Source organism: Arachis duranensis, chromosome 10, assembly GCF_000817695.3.
Source record: "Arachis duranensis cultivar V14167 chromosome 10, aradu.V14167.gnm2.J7QH, whole genome shotgun sequence".
Lineage (NCBI taxonomy): Eukaryota > Viridiplantae > Streptophyta > Magnoliopsida > Fabales > Fabaceae > Arachis > Arachis duranensis.
In genome coordinates this window covers 32,194,339-32,212,011 of record NC_029781.3, presented here as the reverse complement: position 1 = coordinate 32,212,011, position 17,673 = coordinate 32,194,339, and the positions used below count along the sequence as shown (strand labels likewise).

General features: G+C 36.7%; 1 protein-coding gene across 1 annotated transcript; it reads right to left on the bottom strand.

The window, feature by feature from the left end:
* Positions 1-3,991: 3,991 nt before the first annotated feature.
* On the bottom strand, positions 3,992-10,015 carry LOC107470010 (probable E3 ubiquitin ligase SUD1). Its single transcript, XM_016089397.3, is given in 10 exon segments — positions 3,992-4,672; positions 5,209-5,355; positions 5,452-5,615; positions 5,695-5,855; positions 6,100-6,462; positions 6,554-6,765; positions 6,852-7,440; positions 7,442-7,518; positions 8,175-8,867; positions 9,457-10,015. Coding segments are annotated over 10 exon segments (3,270 nt in total). The 5' UTR covers positions 9,838-10,015; the 3' UTR covers positions 3,992-4,189.
* Between the last annotated feature and the right edge of the window lie 7,658 nt (positions 10,016-17,673).

Genomic DNA, 17,673 nt, shown 5'->3' with positions numbered 1-17,673 from the left:
TAATTAAGTCTTTCATGATAGTAAATAGTGAACATGTATGTCCTTCCATTAATAAGTGCAATAGTGTAAAATGAAACGAAATTGTCTATATATTTCGTTGTCTATTGCATGTTTTATTATTGCCACATAAGTATGAAAACGATATATTTTTAGACAATAAAACATTCACTATATTTTGAATTTTTATATAATCTTTATAAACTGTTGTATATTAACCACAAATCCTACCAAAATAGGTGAAATTTTACTCCAAAAGTTATCTACGTGATGATTTTTCATAAACAGATACATCACATGAGTTAATGGTACATATAAGTACCACTATTAAATTTTACATGATGAATTGATAGAAGAACATAACATGTCTATCATTTAATATCGTGAATAATCAAATTATTACTTTTTTTTTCTTCAAGGACTGATTAGTTTGAAGCAAATTATTTTTAAATGACACAAATTATAGTTAAACTAGGGTTTAGATAAATTTTATGCAAAGTCATTTTATTCTATTATTATCTAAATTAGTCCTCAAAAATTTTTAAAATGGACATTTTAATCTAAAAAAAAATTAATATACAGATTAATCCCCAGTCCGTTAGACATAATAATATCCAAACTGCATGTCTAAGGAGAATTATGCTAAAAGTTTATCTATATCTTTATAAATTGGGAGAATCCCACTTTCCTCTACTAGTAGTCCTGGCTTTTGTACACACTTTTCTTCCATTCGAAATAAAATTGCATCAGTCTTTGAGAAAAAAAACAAATACTGCTAGGCTGCATAACGATGTTCTAATTCAACTATGCGGGATGGGAGAACGGTACATAATAGTTAGGGTTCTGAAATAGTCGATCGCTTTTATTTTCAATAACCATACTATGTGAAAAAGAAAATTAAACACCAATCAAACTATAAAATACGTATTTAATTAGGGTTAAATACTTTTTTCGTTCCTAAGATTTGGAGTGAAAATCAAATTCGTTTCCAACCTTTTTTTGTTATTAAAATCATCCTTAACGTTACAATACGTTATAAAATCATCCTTTTTTAAAATTTTAGACTAAAATACCCTTCATCATCATCTTTTTCCTTTATCTTCCTCACTCTATTATTTACTTCAGCCTCTACCTCAACCTCCTCCCTACTCCATTGTCTCCACCCAAATCTTCAACAACAACAATACCAACAATTTTTTTTTAATTTCAAAAAAATCAAACAAAACCAACATAGAATCAACAAAACATTATATCCAGTTTCAAAAATCCATCACAACAACAACTATTTTTTAAATTCAAAAAAATCAAACAAAACTAACACGTAATCAACAGCAACAATATACTTAAATTCAAAAATTCATCAACAATAATAACAGTCCTTCAAAATTCAAGATAGAAAATTCCAAATTCCAATCCTTCAAACTCAAGAGAGAGAACGCAGAAAAGAGAGAAGACAAAAGGGAGAAAAAAGAGAGGAGGAAAACTCAGAGAAGAGGGGTGGTGTTGCTGCCGTCCGTCGCCGTCGCGGTTGAAGTAAAGAGGAGGAAGAAGCGACGGCACGGAAGCTACTGCCATCACCGACGCTATCGCAGCTGTGGCTAAGGAGAAGATAGATCGAGCGAGGAGGAAGAGCAGAGCCCCTCACCACCAAAAGCTCAACAACGGTGATGGAGCCCAACGTCGACAGAGTAGCTCTCCGCCGTTACTGTTTCTTGCCATCACCGTTCCCTACCGTCATTGTTCCCTGCCGTCCTCCTCCTTCTTCCTTTTCTTTCTTCTCCCTTTGCTCCTCTCTTCTCTCTCATCTGCTTGTTTTGTCTCTCTCTAGTCACGACACAATGACGGCAACAACGGCGACAGCGGCGGCCACACTCTTCCCCGCCGTCACCTCCCTTTTCGTCCTTTCCTTTTCTTTCTTCTTCCCTTATGTTTCTCTCTTCTTTCTTCTTCCCCTATGTTTCTCTCTTCTGATGTTTGTCTTTTGTTTTTTTTTTATTTTTGTTTTTCTGTTTTAAGTAAGGATAAGGGATAGGATTGTTTGTCTTTTGTTTTCTTTTTGTTTTTTTGTTTTCTTTTTGTTTTTCTATTTTAGGTAAGGATAAGGGATGGGGTAGGGGTAACGGATTGGGTGGAGGGGGATGTTTTTTTTTAATATTTTTTTATTTAAAAGGTAAAATTATTCCAAAAAATATTTTTGAACAAAAGAATAATTTTATAATGTTTTAATGTTTTGTAACGTTAAGAATGATTTTAATAACAAAAGAATGTCAGAAACAAATTTGATTTTTATCCCAAACCTTAAGGACGAAAAATATACTTAACCCTATTTAATTATTTCTCTACTACAAAATTTAATTATTGTAATAACTGATTATTTAATTTAAAAAATACTGATTAATTAAAAAAATACATAAGGACTAACTGTGATACTCTTCGTGTACATAAAATAATTTTTATCATCAGTTTTTCTTTAGCTGCTTTTTTTTTATTAACGTTTTTTCTTCAGCTTTAGAAATATCATTATCAATAACCAAATTTGATCTAATTCACATTTCTTGAATTTTGTAAAGATTTTTTTTTTCAAAGAAGGTTGAATAGTAATTTCAGTAGACCCTTAACGGGTTCCTCATACATTTCTTCAAGACGGGAAATGTATGGATTTTATAGGGTGTGTTTGACAATCACGTTGGAGAAAATAGAAGTGCGTTTGAGCTTCTTGAAAGTTTCATTTTTATGTTTGGCAATTCTTATCTTTCAAAACGTAGAAATGATTCTGCCTTTGAACGCACGTTCAGGAAAAGCTAAAATTTGTAGCTTGTGTTTCACGTTCATGGTTGGTGATCACCCTTGAAAAATTAGATGAAAAATTTATTTCTTTTTTACCAACCATACCTTTCATTTTCTTCTATAAAAAAAAAATAGTTCTTTGTAGTTTTTCCTTCTTCTTTATAATTCTTAGTTACAACTTTTTTTTTCATCAAATTAGTTCAGATTTATTTTAATTACCAGCAAATTGAATATTTTAATTTTTTTTTATATTATTTGTGTAGTGCTCTTCTATTTATATGACAAATATTGTTGACTTTTTTTATAATATTTTTATTATTTTTTGTTCATATAAATTCTTTTTTTTTCTATCTTTTCCTGCATTGTATTTATGTTATATATGAAATTTTATTTTTTTATTTGATTTTATTGTATTTTTTGTTCATATGATATATATTGTTGGTTTTATAAAATTTTTATTATTTCTTATCATTTTTTTCTGTTCTTTGATGTACTCTATTTTTATTTTGTATTAATTTTATCTATTTATTCTGACTTTGTAATATTTGTAATTGTAATTATTATATACTACGTTTATTATCAAAATTTGTATAATATAAATTATGATCCTATAATCAATTTTGATATAAAGATTGTCAAACATAAATCCCGTTAACTCAAACTTACTTTTTATCAAAATCAATTTTACAAAATCAATTTTGTACAAACTCCCGTTTGCAAACTGAAATCCAAACACACACATAGTCTACAAGCAGGAACCTACCTAGCAAATATATATGTTTTCAATTACTTTTAATAAATCGTTAAAAATGTTATTGTCGAGATCCATCAAATTTGAAATTTGAAAAACGTCCAAAAAGTAAAAGAAATCCACATTTGCAATTTACATCTTGTATCAAAGAATAAAAAGGTTTCTCCGGTAATTGAAGACCTTGTGCCCATGACAAAAAATTAAACGCTAACTAAACATCTATTCAAATTAACCTTGCTTTCATTCCCTAAAAGTAACCTTCTAGCTACCCATCAGAAGTTCACGTTGGAACACCCTAGGTACTTTTGTATACAGGTTATGGTTAACTTTCATGATCCTACATCCTCATGTCTACTTCAAACCACGATAATCCAAACATTTCGAAAGGCAACCCAGACTCCAACATGCTACCCGCTTCCTTCTTTCAACAACCCAAAAACATAAAAAAACAAAAAGTAAATAATTTCTACCTTTATTTTCCTACCATTAGCTAAATTATTGTGCAAAACATACTGTTTTTTCTCGACTGAAGTACAGGTGTTGTGACAGATGTTGTAATAACTATCCAAAGAAGGTGCATAATTATACATTACCGATTCATGAGCAGAACCAACAGGCATGAGGTTTAACAAGTTCTCATACCTGAAATACATCTCAGCCTGCCTGTTGATTTATGCGCCTCAGCCTAAGTCCAACATCTACTTCGTGGTCAGATAAAATTGTATCCGGCACACCTGTAGAAGCTCCCGCTTCATTTGCCTTCTCGACATGTTCTCCAAAGTTGTGCAACCGCCGGCCAATGAGATACCGGTCATCGCGTATTGAATTATGAAGATTCGTAAACCAAACATGAAATCTCTTGGCACAAAAGCACAAGAAACTGAAACAGAGGCATCCCAACCATGCAAACCGATATACAGCAGAATTGACCACCAATGGATACCCAAGTACCGGAAACACACCTCTGGCAAGAACATAAGGTACACACAATGCTGTCAATAGTTTCATTATGATTGGAAGTACAATTTCCCGAAGGACCCAAAGGCCTTGTAGCCTGGAGAAACCATCTTCTCTCACTCTCTCAAACTTTACTCGCCAGCTGTCATCCACAAGAGGCATCATGTGGTCTAACATAACCTATTCAAAGAACTAAGTCAGCACCAAGAAAATCAAAGCAAGCTTATCAATTCCAAATTATTAGTCGGGTATGAAAAGGTTTCAACTTTTCTTTAGCAATACTTGGTCAGCTGATAGGAAATTGATGAACTTAAAAATTATAGAAGATGAGCCAAAATTTCTCCCTGCTTACAATGCAAAGTATAACTCACCAGGACCTAACCTTACAAGTCATTCTCATAAAAAGTTAATACCATTGCCAACTTGATATCCAAAATAGGGTGTAAGAGGGTATATAATCCTACTAGGAATAATAAACTACATATGCTAGAAGGAAGTATGAACAACAGGTGTAGATGATAACATGGATCAAACAATGACATTGGATTCTATACTGTCTCTGTCATATGGCTATGTAGATCCAGATAAATTGGACAATCTGTGGGATAGTCATTAATTAATGCGAAACTTTGTGAGTTACTATAAAATGGATCAATTACAAAAGTTAGTACAGCCAAGGAAATGTAGATAATTTTTTAAAAAACAAAAACACTTACCAATCTTGTCCATATCTTTAGGAATATAAGGCCTAAAGCCCAGTCTTGATAGAGGAGGAACACAGGACTTTCGTCCACTGGAACTCTCATTGGCACGATGACCAAAAGCTCAAAGAGAAGCCCAATTAGCACCGGGATGACAAATATCTAAAATAAGGGGAAGCGGGGAAGATAATTTAAAATAAAGAAAAACTATGCATAAGCAAAATCAGGCTGAATAACAAGATCAATGACCATCCTTACCCATATAGACAAAAGTGCAGAACTCTTCATAACAATGGCACACCACTTCCATATTTGGCCAAACAAGACTGAGGCCCTCCTTTTTTTTAATTGCTCAATCGAGTATCTAACTCCAGCAACAGCAGTCCAGATCACGTAGCTTCCAATTACGAATGCATACAGATCTGAAGAAAGATACAACATTACAACCACATTCATATTAACAAAGTTTGGGAACAAAAACCAGTTCACTCAATTACATACCGTTGCACTTAATGCCATGCGTTATGGGCAGACGTGGAATAGAATTGAAAAGTGCCCGTCCAAGTGAAATTGGTACAACTATCAGGGCAGAGTTGAAGACAAGCAGGGTCATCCAAGCTATCACCAGTAGTAGAACAATGCGAAGTGCAAAAGCATAACTGCTGGAGTAAGAAAATATGTAATCAGATGGTGCCAGAGAAATAGCTTCCGAAACATGAGTGTACACACACAGATTAGCAGCTAGACCTATCATCGATGAATTATGCAAAGTAAACATAAAAAAATAAAAGATAAAAAAAGTAAAAAGTACAAAAAGGTCCCATAGACAAAATAACTAGATAGAGAGGAGGAAGGGCCTAAATCATAATAGTGGGACTTTAATCTAACAATACGGAAGGAACTCACTCAGAATCAGATTGTTCATCATTATCATAATCCTCTGCCGCATTTGGATCACCTGCTGCATTAATAACCCTATTCAAATCATCCCCTGCAAAGGCCACCATACCCTGATCGTGCACTCCTGCTTGTACAACCTGTAGCCTGTCCTGCCTGCCTGGTTCCCCATTTCCATTTTCTTGACCACCATTGTCATCAGGTCTAGGCAGTAAGAAATCAGTTAAACCAAGTGCCCAACCAACTGCTGTGAACCAGTATCGAAGCAGGGATTTAATAGTTGTCCGCAATTTAAAATGCTCAATAGCAAATGGGATACAAATCTGAAAGAGAAGCATGTCCGCTGGGATTTCAGTGAATGGATCAGAAACCCTGCAAAAATATGTATTTGAAGTTAATAACTATTGTAGAGAGGCTGAGTGCATGTATGAAATGTTGGAACCGCTCAAGGAGGTCAGCTTACGATATGTCAAGTGGGAAAATAGAAGGAGCCATCCGCATGGCAAGTTTAACAGGCAAAAATACTAGCATCACAATCAAACTGCCATAAACTGCAACAGATAACAGAACCCTGCGAGCATGCTTGTGGACAGGATCATCAATCAGATCACGGAACGGATTGTAGTTTGGATCAGCTGGATCCCGAAGGAAGTACAGAACCCCATTGCGCAAAACCTGCCATAAGAAACAGATGAAACATGTAAACTAGTAGTCAAAAATAGAAATAGCTTTAAGAATCATGGCATATGAGCAAATGTTACCCCTCTAAGAAGGCTGACAAATATGCTAATTTGTAGCATATACACAATCCCCACAACCCAGTGGACTAGGGAACTTGCTAAAGGTGATGCAGAGAAGAACTGAACTCTGTGAACCATTGTCTTCCCAAACATCTGTATGGTGCAAACATCAAGCCACCATCCACACATCAAGGGGAATACCCCAAGTTCAATAACCAAAAGGAAAGCAACCTTAACCATAGTCATCAAGTGCTTCATTGCTGCCAAAAACTGCCTGAAGAGAGATGGAATTGTTTCTGCTATAGAAGCAATACCATAGAATCTTCCCATCATCAAAGGCTCACCCTTCGTGTAACGAATCAAAGCAACAATACCAAAGTAGCAGAAAATTAGACTCAATATGAAAATATATCCTATTGCTAAAGTAGTAACATCTGAAAGCCTTGAAGTTCCAATTGACACTCCTTTCAAGAGATCAGACGAGGCAGATTCACTTATGTTGTTTGCCATTTCACTCAATCCACTAGCATTCGCTTTCAGCATGTCTGCAACCTGACCAATTGATCCACTTTCTTGAGTCTCAGATGACAAATTCTTAACAGCTGTTAAGATAATGGAGTATGATGCGACCCAATGAGAAGGGCACAAAGATTACAACACCAAGGAAAATCATATTGCTTGCAAGCACCTGCATGTGGAACAACATATTTAATCTCTAAATAAAATACCATGTAAAACAATGGGTTCATTTTGTCAAAGAAAAACATTAAAATTATCATCAAAGTTTATCAGCACAATATATAACTTAATGAACATAAGCTGCTGCTTCAACAAAATGACCAATTAACATAAGAAAGATAATCATAGAATTCAATACTCATGCTCCACCTAATGATCAAAACACAGCCAATAATCAATTTTAAGGGAATGAGGCTTGGATTTCATGCAACCAACCCCCAGATTTAAATTTTACATGCAAAAGTAATGAATATTTTTCTCTGATCAAGTAAAATTCATCACCTCATATTAGTGCATTCCTTCCATTCACATGTTATGAGAGAAGTTTATTAATCAAGATTGCATTTCATCCATGACCGCAATAGCATACTAAAATAATGTTTGAATACAAAATATACATCATCTTTATTCGGGAGAGGAGCTTGTTAAATATAGCTCACTGACATAAATGCAACTAAAATAAGCTTAATCATTTTTGGCTAAACATTCTTATCTGCCTAGGCCAACTTGTCCATTTTTTTATAAAGAAGCAATAACAAGACCAATAACATTGTAATAAATGAATAACGAACATTAGACGTTATAACATGAATTTAATAGACTTACAGTAAATGCGTTCTCAACCAAATGAAAAACTGGACCCTGCATGCCGACAAGTTCATCAAAGGGCACATCCTCTGCTCCATCAGCATCATCCAGACCATCAAACATCTGCTCAACATGGGCCTCAAGACGTGCTGCTTGCATCTCCCACCGTGCAGCAACATTTTCAGCATTTCTTCTAATCACTTGTCCAGCTCCTGCAATTCCTTGTGCTCCACCAGCATCTTCACCATTCCCATCACCATTAATATTACGATTAGCTTGTCCAGGAGCTCTTCTAGCAATTCGCGCTCCATTTCTGTCCACTTCATCTTCCCTATCAGCATCCTGTCCCCCAATTTCTCGCAAATGCCTAAAGTAATCTCTCAGAGAAGTGGCCCCAAGAAATATGAAGACAATGCTTGCAGAAAGCAGGAAACCATGGAGGCAATCAGTCAGAATAACTGCTGTTGATAAATGACTTAGGAATAGCCTCTGGGCTTCACTGAAACTTCTTACAAAAGCCAATCGCCATATCCAGAATGTTATGAAAGGTATAATTAGGAGCCACACGGATAGCACAAAGCTCAGGCGCAAGAAGAATTGCAGAACGTGGCAAGCTTTCATTGCCATTCCAACCACAAATTCTTGAAACGGTAACCTAGCTGGGGCATTCTCAGCGTAAACAGGAGAAAACGAGAATGCATGCTTGCAGACCTGCAGCATATATGAAACAAACTTAGGAGAGCCATCAAAATCAAAAGGGATGTAAGGCTTAGAAGTACACCATAAACGTTGTCCCAACTCAGGTACATTCAGGCAGGGTTATTGGCGTGTTGAACATAGCATATGAACTGATTTTAAAAACAAAGCCCTACTTTCAGTATAAGTTTATTACATATGTTTCCGATCAACTCTTCCAAGTCCAAGAGTAACCAACTGTATGACACATTGCCATCACTCTTACTTAACATCAAATTAGAATACTTCTAAATCTTCGTCTTCATCACTAGACAGCTCATGTGAGCTCAAGTTCAGGTAAAACCTAGCTAAATAATCATATAGAACCAATACTATATACATGGGAGTTAACTTCTGAGAAAGGAACTCTCACCAGCTCTATTTAAATAACATGTGTGAAATATAAAAGATACGGATCAGAAATTCAAATTTTTCTAAAAAAGCATCTATAGAAGTTAATCCATGCTAATTTCAAAGGATCAAACCAAACAACGAACTACAATCATGTTTCAGAGCTATGACGGCGAACAACTAGGAAGAAATAGGGCAAAAATAAGGGATTAACCTCGCATTGGCGAGCGTTGCTGTGATTCAACCACTGAAGGAGACAATCCTGATGCACAAACTTGATACTCCCGCTGCACGCACAAGGATACCGGAGAGGGTTCTCGGCATCGCCAGGGTTCCTGCATATCCGGCACACGTCCTCTTCCTCCTCGTCATCATCTTCGTACCTAGCAGTAGGCGAAGCCGCCGGCGCCGGCGCTGCCGACGATGCGGTTGATTCGATCTCCTTTCCTTTTGCAGCGCGAGGTGACGAAGCCAGAGAGGAGGCAGAAGACGAAGGGGAGGAAGAGGAAGACGACGACGGCGGAGAGTTTGCAACAGTTTCGGCGGCGATAGGGCTGCCGTCGAGAGAAGGCGGTGGCTCGTGCGCGATCTCCATGGCGGATTCGAACCGAACCGGCCTGGACCGGCGATGACTTAGGGCAAGTCAGAAACCGAGTCGGTGGAGGCGCTGAAGAGAAAGAAAGCGAATAAAAGATGGAAAGAGAGAAAAGAGAAAGAAAAGAAAGAGCGGCGACGATCGGAGATGGCGGTGTGTTGAAAATGAGTTATTCCGGGATTGCCCTTGTTTGGTTATTTATATTACGCGCGTGTTGGCGTTGTTGGTGACGTATATGGTACATGGGGGTTGGGATGACGTGGCAGATCGTGATTTGTATGTGGCGGTTTATGGTTGCGCCTGCCGCTTCTTCTGCCTTTGCCTATTGCAAGCAAACCCAATCTCGTAAATTCAGCGGTTGTTCAGTGTTTTTCAACGTAAAAACCAAATTAACCAAGTTGTTTTGCTCAGGTACATTTCACTCGCTCGCTTACTTTCGTTGCTTTGCTCAGCTAAGCTTATTTTTGTTTATTTTCCTTTAAAATTCTGGCTTCTTGCCAAAAAAGAATTTAATCTGCGAATGGATAGGATTTCTTTTAAAATATGAATATCAATTTAAATATTTTTAAAATTAGGAAATTTATTATTATTATCATTATTTAAGGTAATTTTAAAATATCCGATAAGATAGTGCATCTTTCATTTTAGGAGATTAACACGGTAACTGATGAAATTACATAATACTAATATCCTTATGAAATATATGATTGAAATTTTGATTATATAAAAATTGTTGTAAAATAAATAAAAGATATATTAAATATAAAATAAAGATGTATACATAAAAGATTCTAACATTAAAATAATTAGTATTTACTTTTGTTTTATTATTGCTGTGTCAATATCATGCACTGAGGTTGGCTATTTATACATGCAAGGAGGCAAATATTTTCCACTATCATAAATGTAAGAGCTTTGATAATGTAGCCATTCAGCATGGAAAAGATGATTCTTTCATGGTCATCCATTTCATCCTTATCGCAACACTCTCCTTTGGATGACCATTAAAGATTATTGACTCGTTAAAACCTTACTAAAGAAAAATCTAGTGGGAAAAAAACTTTAGTGAAGGAAAAAGAGTACAATATCCTTTAATGATGGGGACTGTCTCATTAAAAACCTTGTCAAGAAAAACCCAATGGAAAAAAAATCTGACCAAGGAAAAAAGAGTACAGTCTCCCCCTCTTGCCGACATCATTTAATGTCTCGAAATCGGCGCATCCCAATTTCATGTACCAATCTTTCAAAGGAGGATTTTGGGAGTGACTTTGTGAATAAATCTGCCAGATTGTCACTTGAGCGAATCTGTTGGACATCAATTGTCCCTTGATTTTGATGATCATGGGTGAAGAAGAATTTGGGAGAAATATGCTTAGTTCTATCACATTTGATGTATCCGCCCTTAAGTTGAGCAATGCATGCTGTATTATCTTCAAACAAGACAGTTGGAGTTATCTTATAATCAATCAGTCCACATGATGACAGAATATATTGAATCAGGCTCCTCAGCCAAAAACACTTACGACTAGCTTTATGAATCGCGAGTATTTCAGCATTATTAGAGGAGGTTGCTGCTATCGTTTGTTTCGTGGACCTCCATGATATAGCTGTACCACCATATGTGAACAGGTATCCTGTTTGAGATCTCCCTTTTTGTGGACCAGACAAGTATCCGGCATCTGTGATGAGCGGATAATTTATACGCTTTTTGGCATTGTTTTTAGGTAGTTTTTAGTAAGTTCAAGCTACTTTTAGGGATGTTTTCATTAGTTTTTATGTTAAATTCACATTTCTGGACTTTACTATGTGTTTGTATATTTTTCTGTGATTTCAGGTAATTTCTGGCTGAAATTGAGGGACCTGAGCAAAACTCTGAGAAGGAGGCTAACAAAGGACTGCTGATGCTGTTGGAATCTGACCTCCCTGCACTCGAAATGGATTTTCTGGAGCTACAGAACTCCAAATGGCGCGCTCTCAATGGCGTTGGAAAGTAGACATCCAGAGCTTTCCAGAAATATATAATAGTTCATACTTTATTCGGGAATTGACGATGTAAACTGGCGCTCAACGCCAGTTCCATGTTGCTGTCTGGAGTAAAACGCCAGAAACACGTCACGACCCGGAGTTGAACGCCCAAAACACGTTACAACTTGGCGTTCAACTCCAATAAAAGCTTCAGCTCATGGATAGACCAAGCTTAGCCCAAACATACACCAAGTGGGCCCCTGAAGTGGATTTATGCATCAATTACTTACTTTTGTAAACCCTGGTAGCTAGTTTATTATAAATAGGACCTTTTACTAGTGTATTAGCTATCTTTGGACGATTAATTCTCAGATCATGGGGGCTGGCCACTCGGCCATGCCTGAACCTTTCACTTATGTATTTTCAACGGTGGAGTTTCTACACACCATAGATTAAGGGTGTGGAGCTCTGCTGTACCTCAAGTTTTAATGCAATTACTACTGTTTCTATTCAATTCTCTTTATTCCTGTTCTAAGATATTCGTTGCACTTCAACTTGATGAATGTGATGATCCGTGAAACTCATCATCATTCTCACCTATGAACGCGCGTGACTGACAACCACTTCCGTTCTACCTTAGGCCGGGCGCATATCTCTTAGATTCCCCAACAGAATCTTCGTGATATAAGTTAGAATTGATGGCGGCATTCATGGGAATCCGGAAGGTCTAACCTTGTCTGTGGTATTCCGAGTAGGATTCCGAAATTGAATGACTGTGACGAGCTTCAAATTCCTGAAGGCTGGGCGTTAGTGACAGACGCAAAAGAATCAAGGGATTCTATTCCAACCTGATTGAGAACCGACAGATGATTAGTCGTACTGTGACAGAGCATTTGGACCTTTTTCACTGAGAGGATGGGATGTAGCCATTGACAACGGTGATGCCCTACATACAGCTTGCTTTTTCAATGGCTACATCCCATCCTCTCAGTGAAAAAGGTCCAAATGCTCTGTCACAGCACGGCTAATCATCTGTCGGTTCTCAATCAGGTTGGAACAGAATCCCTTGATTCTTTTGCGTCTGTCACTAACGCCCAGCCTTCAGGAGTTTGAAGCTCGTCACAGTCATTCAATTCCGGAATCCTACTCGGAATACCACAGACAAGGTTAGACCTTCCGGATTCCCATGAATGCCGCCATCAATTCTAGCTTATACCACGAAGATTCTGTTGGGGAATCTAAGAGATATGCGCCCGGCCTAAGGTAGAACGGAAGTGGTTGTCAGTCACACGCGTTCATAGGTGAGAATGATGATGAATGTCATGGATCATCACATTCATCAAGTTGAAGTGCAACGAATATCTTAGAACAGGAATAAAGAGAATTGAATAGAAACAGTAGTAATTGCATTAAAACTTGAGGTACAGCAGAGCTCTACACCCTTAATCTATGGTGTGTAGAAACTCCACCGTTGAAAATACATAAGTGAAAGGTTCAGGCATGGCCGAGTGGCCAGCCCCCATGATCTGAGAACTAATCGTCCAAAGATAGCTAATACACTAGTAAAAAGTCCTATTTATAATAAACTAGCTGCTAGGGTTTACAAAAGTAAGTAATTGATGCATAAATCCACTTCGGGGCCCACTTGGTGTATGTTTGGGATGAGCTTGGTCTATCCACGAGCTGAGGCTTTTATTGGAGTTGAACGCCAAGTTGTAACGTGTTTTGGGCGTTCAACTCCGGGTCGTGACGTGTTTCTGGCGTTTTACTCCGATAGCAACATGGAACTGGCATTGAGCGCCAGTTTACGCCATCAATTCCCGAATAAAGTATGGACTATTATATATTTCTGGAAAGCTCTGGATGTCTACTTTCCAACGCCATTGAGAGCGCGCCATTTGGAGTTTTGTAGCTCCATAAAATCCATTTCGAGTGCAGGGAGGTCAGATTCCAACAGCATCAGCAGTCCTTTGTTAGCCTCCTTCTCAGAGTTTTGCTCAGGTCCCTCAATTTCAGCCAGAAATTATTTGAAATCATAGAAAAATAGACAAACACATAGTAAAGTCCAGAAATGTGAATTTAACATAAAAACTAATGAAAACATCCCTAAAAGTAGCTTGAACTTACTAAAAACTACCTAAAAACAATGCCAAAAAGCGTATAAATTATCCGCTCATCAATCTGCATAGCCAACTAGTTGTGACTTGGATCCATAGGGATAAAACAATCCCATATCAACCGTTCCATGAAGATATCGAAAGATTTGCTTGATTCCACTCCAATGTCTTTTGGTTGGAGAAGAACTATACCTTGCTAGTAAATTCACAGCAAATGATATATCGGGTCTTGTATTATTAGCAAGATACATTAGCGCTCCAATGGCACTAAGATATGGTACTTCAGGACCAAGGATATCTTCATTCTCTTCTTTAGGACGGAATTGATCCTTTTCCACATCCAAAGACCTTACAATCATTGGGGTACTCAAGGGATGTGACTTATCCATATAAAATCTCTTCAAGATCTTTTCTGTCTATGTTGTTTGATGAATAAAGATCCCATTTTTTATATGCTCGATCTGCAAGCCGAGACAAAACTTAGTCTTTCCAAGATCTTTCATCTCAAACTCTTCTTTTAGAGTTTTTATAATTGTTGGAATCTCTTCAGGAGTCCCAATGATATTTAAATCATCAACGTACATAGCAATAATAATGAATCCAGATGCAGTTTTCTTTATGAAAACACATGGGCAGATATCATCATTCTTGAATCTGTTTTTGGCCAAATACTCAGTAAGACGATTATACCACATTGGTCCAGATTGCTTTAGACCATATAAAGATCTTTGCAATTTAACTGAGTATAACCCCTGTGAATATTCATTGGATGGTTTAGATATCTTTAGTCCTTCAGGGACTTTCATATAGATATCCCGATCTAATGAGCCGTATAAATAGGCTGTTACCACATCCATTAAATGCATATGAAGTTTATGATATGCAGATAACTGACCAAATAACGCAATGTTATCGCATCCACTACAGGGGAATACGTTTCTTCATAATCTATACCAGGCCTAATCTATACCGGGCCTTTGTGAAAAACCTTGTGCCACAAGTCGGGTTTTATAGCGCACAACTTCATTTTTCTCATTTCGTTTTCTCACAAATACCCACCTATATTCAACAGGTTTTACATCTTCTGGTGTACGGACTACAGGTCCAAAGACTTCACGTTTAGCAAGTGAGTCTAACTCAGCCTTCATGGCTTCTTTCCATTTTGGCCAATCATTCCTTTGTCAACATTCTTCGACTGATCTTAGCTCAAGATCCTTATTTTCATGCATGCTATTTAATGCCACATTATATGCAAATATTTCATTGACAATTGTCTTATTTTGGTCCCATTTCTCTCCTGTAAAGACATAAGTTATCGAGATCTTATCATTTTCACAATTTTCAGGTACTTGAACGTCTTCTGACGTTAACACTATATCAGAATTTTGGACAACTGCAGGTGTCTCTACTATATCTTTTTCAACAGGAATATTATTCACCTCTTTTCTCTTTCGAGGATTTTTGTCTTTGGAACCGACAGGCCTACCACGCTTCTGGCGTGAATTTGCTTCAGTGGCTACTTGTCCTACTAGGACATCAATTCGAATTGGGGCATTTTTTGCTGGTATATAAGATTTAGTTATCTTCTTTGTATCGGAAAATGCATCAGGCAAATCATTTGCTATTCTTTGCAAATGTATAATCTTTTGAACTTCCAGTTCACATTGCCCTGATCGAGGATCTAAATGCATCAACGATGATGCATTCCAATTAAGCTCCTTTTCAGGAAGCTTATTCTCTCCCCCTAATGTTGGAAATTTTGATTCATCAAAATGACAATCTGCAAACCGGGCTTTAAATACATCTCCAGTTTGTATCTCAAGATACCTCACTATAGAGGGAGAATCATATCCAACATATATTNGGAACATATATCGCACACCCAAATATTCTTAAATGGGAAACATTTGGCTGCTGGCCAAAAGCAAATTGCATATGAGAGAACTGATGATAACTCGTTGGCCTCAAACGAATAAGTGCTGAGGCATGTAAAATAGCATGCCCCCAAACCGAGGTTGGGAGATTTGTTCTCATAAGTAAAGGTCTAGCAATTAATTGGAGGCGCTTAATAAGTGATTCTGCTAACCCATTAGCCATACAATAAGCATCAAAAGCTTGGGAAGTAAATTCACCAGCATTATCAAGACAAATTGCTTTGATTGGATTTTCTGGAAATTGTGCTTTTAATCGAATAATTTGAGCCAGTAATCTCGCAAACGCTAGGTTATGAAAAGATAATAAGCACACATGTGACCATCTCGAAGATGCGTCTATCAGGACCATAAAATATCTAAAAGATCCACATGGTGGATGAATAGGTCGACATATATCTCCTTGAATCCTTTCTAGGAATTCAGGGGACTCAAATCCAATCTTTACTGGTGATGGCTTTAAAATTAACTTTCCTTGAGACCATGCAGCATAACAAAATTCACTAGTTTTCAGAATCTTCTGGTTCTTTAGTGAATGTCCATGAGAGTTTTCAATAATTCTTCTCATCATGGTTGTTCCCAGGTGACCCAATCTATCATGCCAAGTTATGAATTCATTTGGGCTAGTAAACTTCTGGTTTACGATGGCATGTGATTCTATTGCACTAATCTTGGTATAATATAACCCAGAAGAAAGTGAGGGTAATTTTTCCAATATAACCTTTTTATTTGAATCATGAGTTGTGATACATAAGTACTCATGACTTCTCTCATTCATAGTCTCAATATGATATCCATTTCGGCGAATATCTTTAAAGCTCAACAAGTTTCTTCGAGACTTGGTAGATAATAGTGCATTATTTATTATGAATTTTGTTCCTCCAAGAAACAAAATTATAGCTCTTCCGGAGCCTTCAATCATATTGCCTGAGCCAATAATAGTATTAACACATTCTTCTTTTGGCACCAGATGGGTAAAATATATATCACTTTTGAGAATAGTGTGCGAACTTGCACTATCCGCAAGGCATACATCTTCATTATATATCCTTGTCATTTTTTTCAAAGACAAATAATAATAAAATGAGTAGTATGCACAGTTTAAATTGAATACTTGATTGGAATTATTTTTCTAAAAAATACTGCACATAAAAATAATGTCATATACTGAAATTTTATTTTAAAACTTGACATATTTAATGATTTCAAAATTTATAAACATTAATATTTCATTATTTATGTACATCACATTTGAAACTTAAATACATAGAAAATAAAACTTAACAATAAGTTCTTTACATTATTTATTTACATAGATACTTCACAATCCCACATATAAAACTATTCCATCATTTATCAAATGACCAATATTTCTGGTGCACAAAATTGTAAATCACACTTTTCACAAATCCTACCACTAACCAGCAAGTGCACTGGGTCGTCCAAGTAATACCTTACGTGAGTAAGGGTCGAATCCCACGGAGATTGTTGGCTTGAAGCAAGCTATGGTTATCTTATTATTCTTAGTCAGGATACCAATAGGATTCTTTAGTCTCAATTGTAAAATAAAGTGAAAGGGCATAAAATAATTAATTGTTACTTAATAATGGAGTAATCGCGAGTTTGAAGCTCATCACAGCTATTCAATCCTTGAATCCTACTCGGAATACCACAGACAAGGTTTAGACTTTCCGGGTTCTCATGAATGCTGCCATCAATTCTAGCTTATACCACGAAGATTTTGATTAAGGAATCTAAGAGATACTCATTCAATCTAATGTAGAACGGAGGTGGTTGTCAGGCACACGTTCATGGATTGAGGA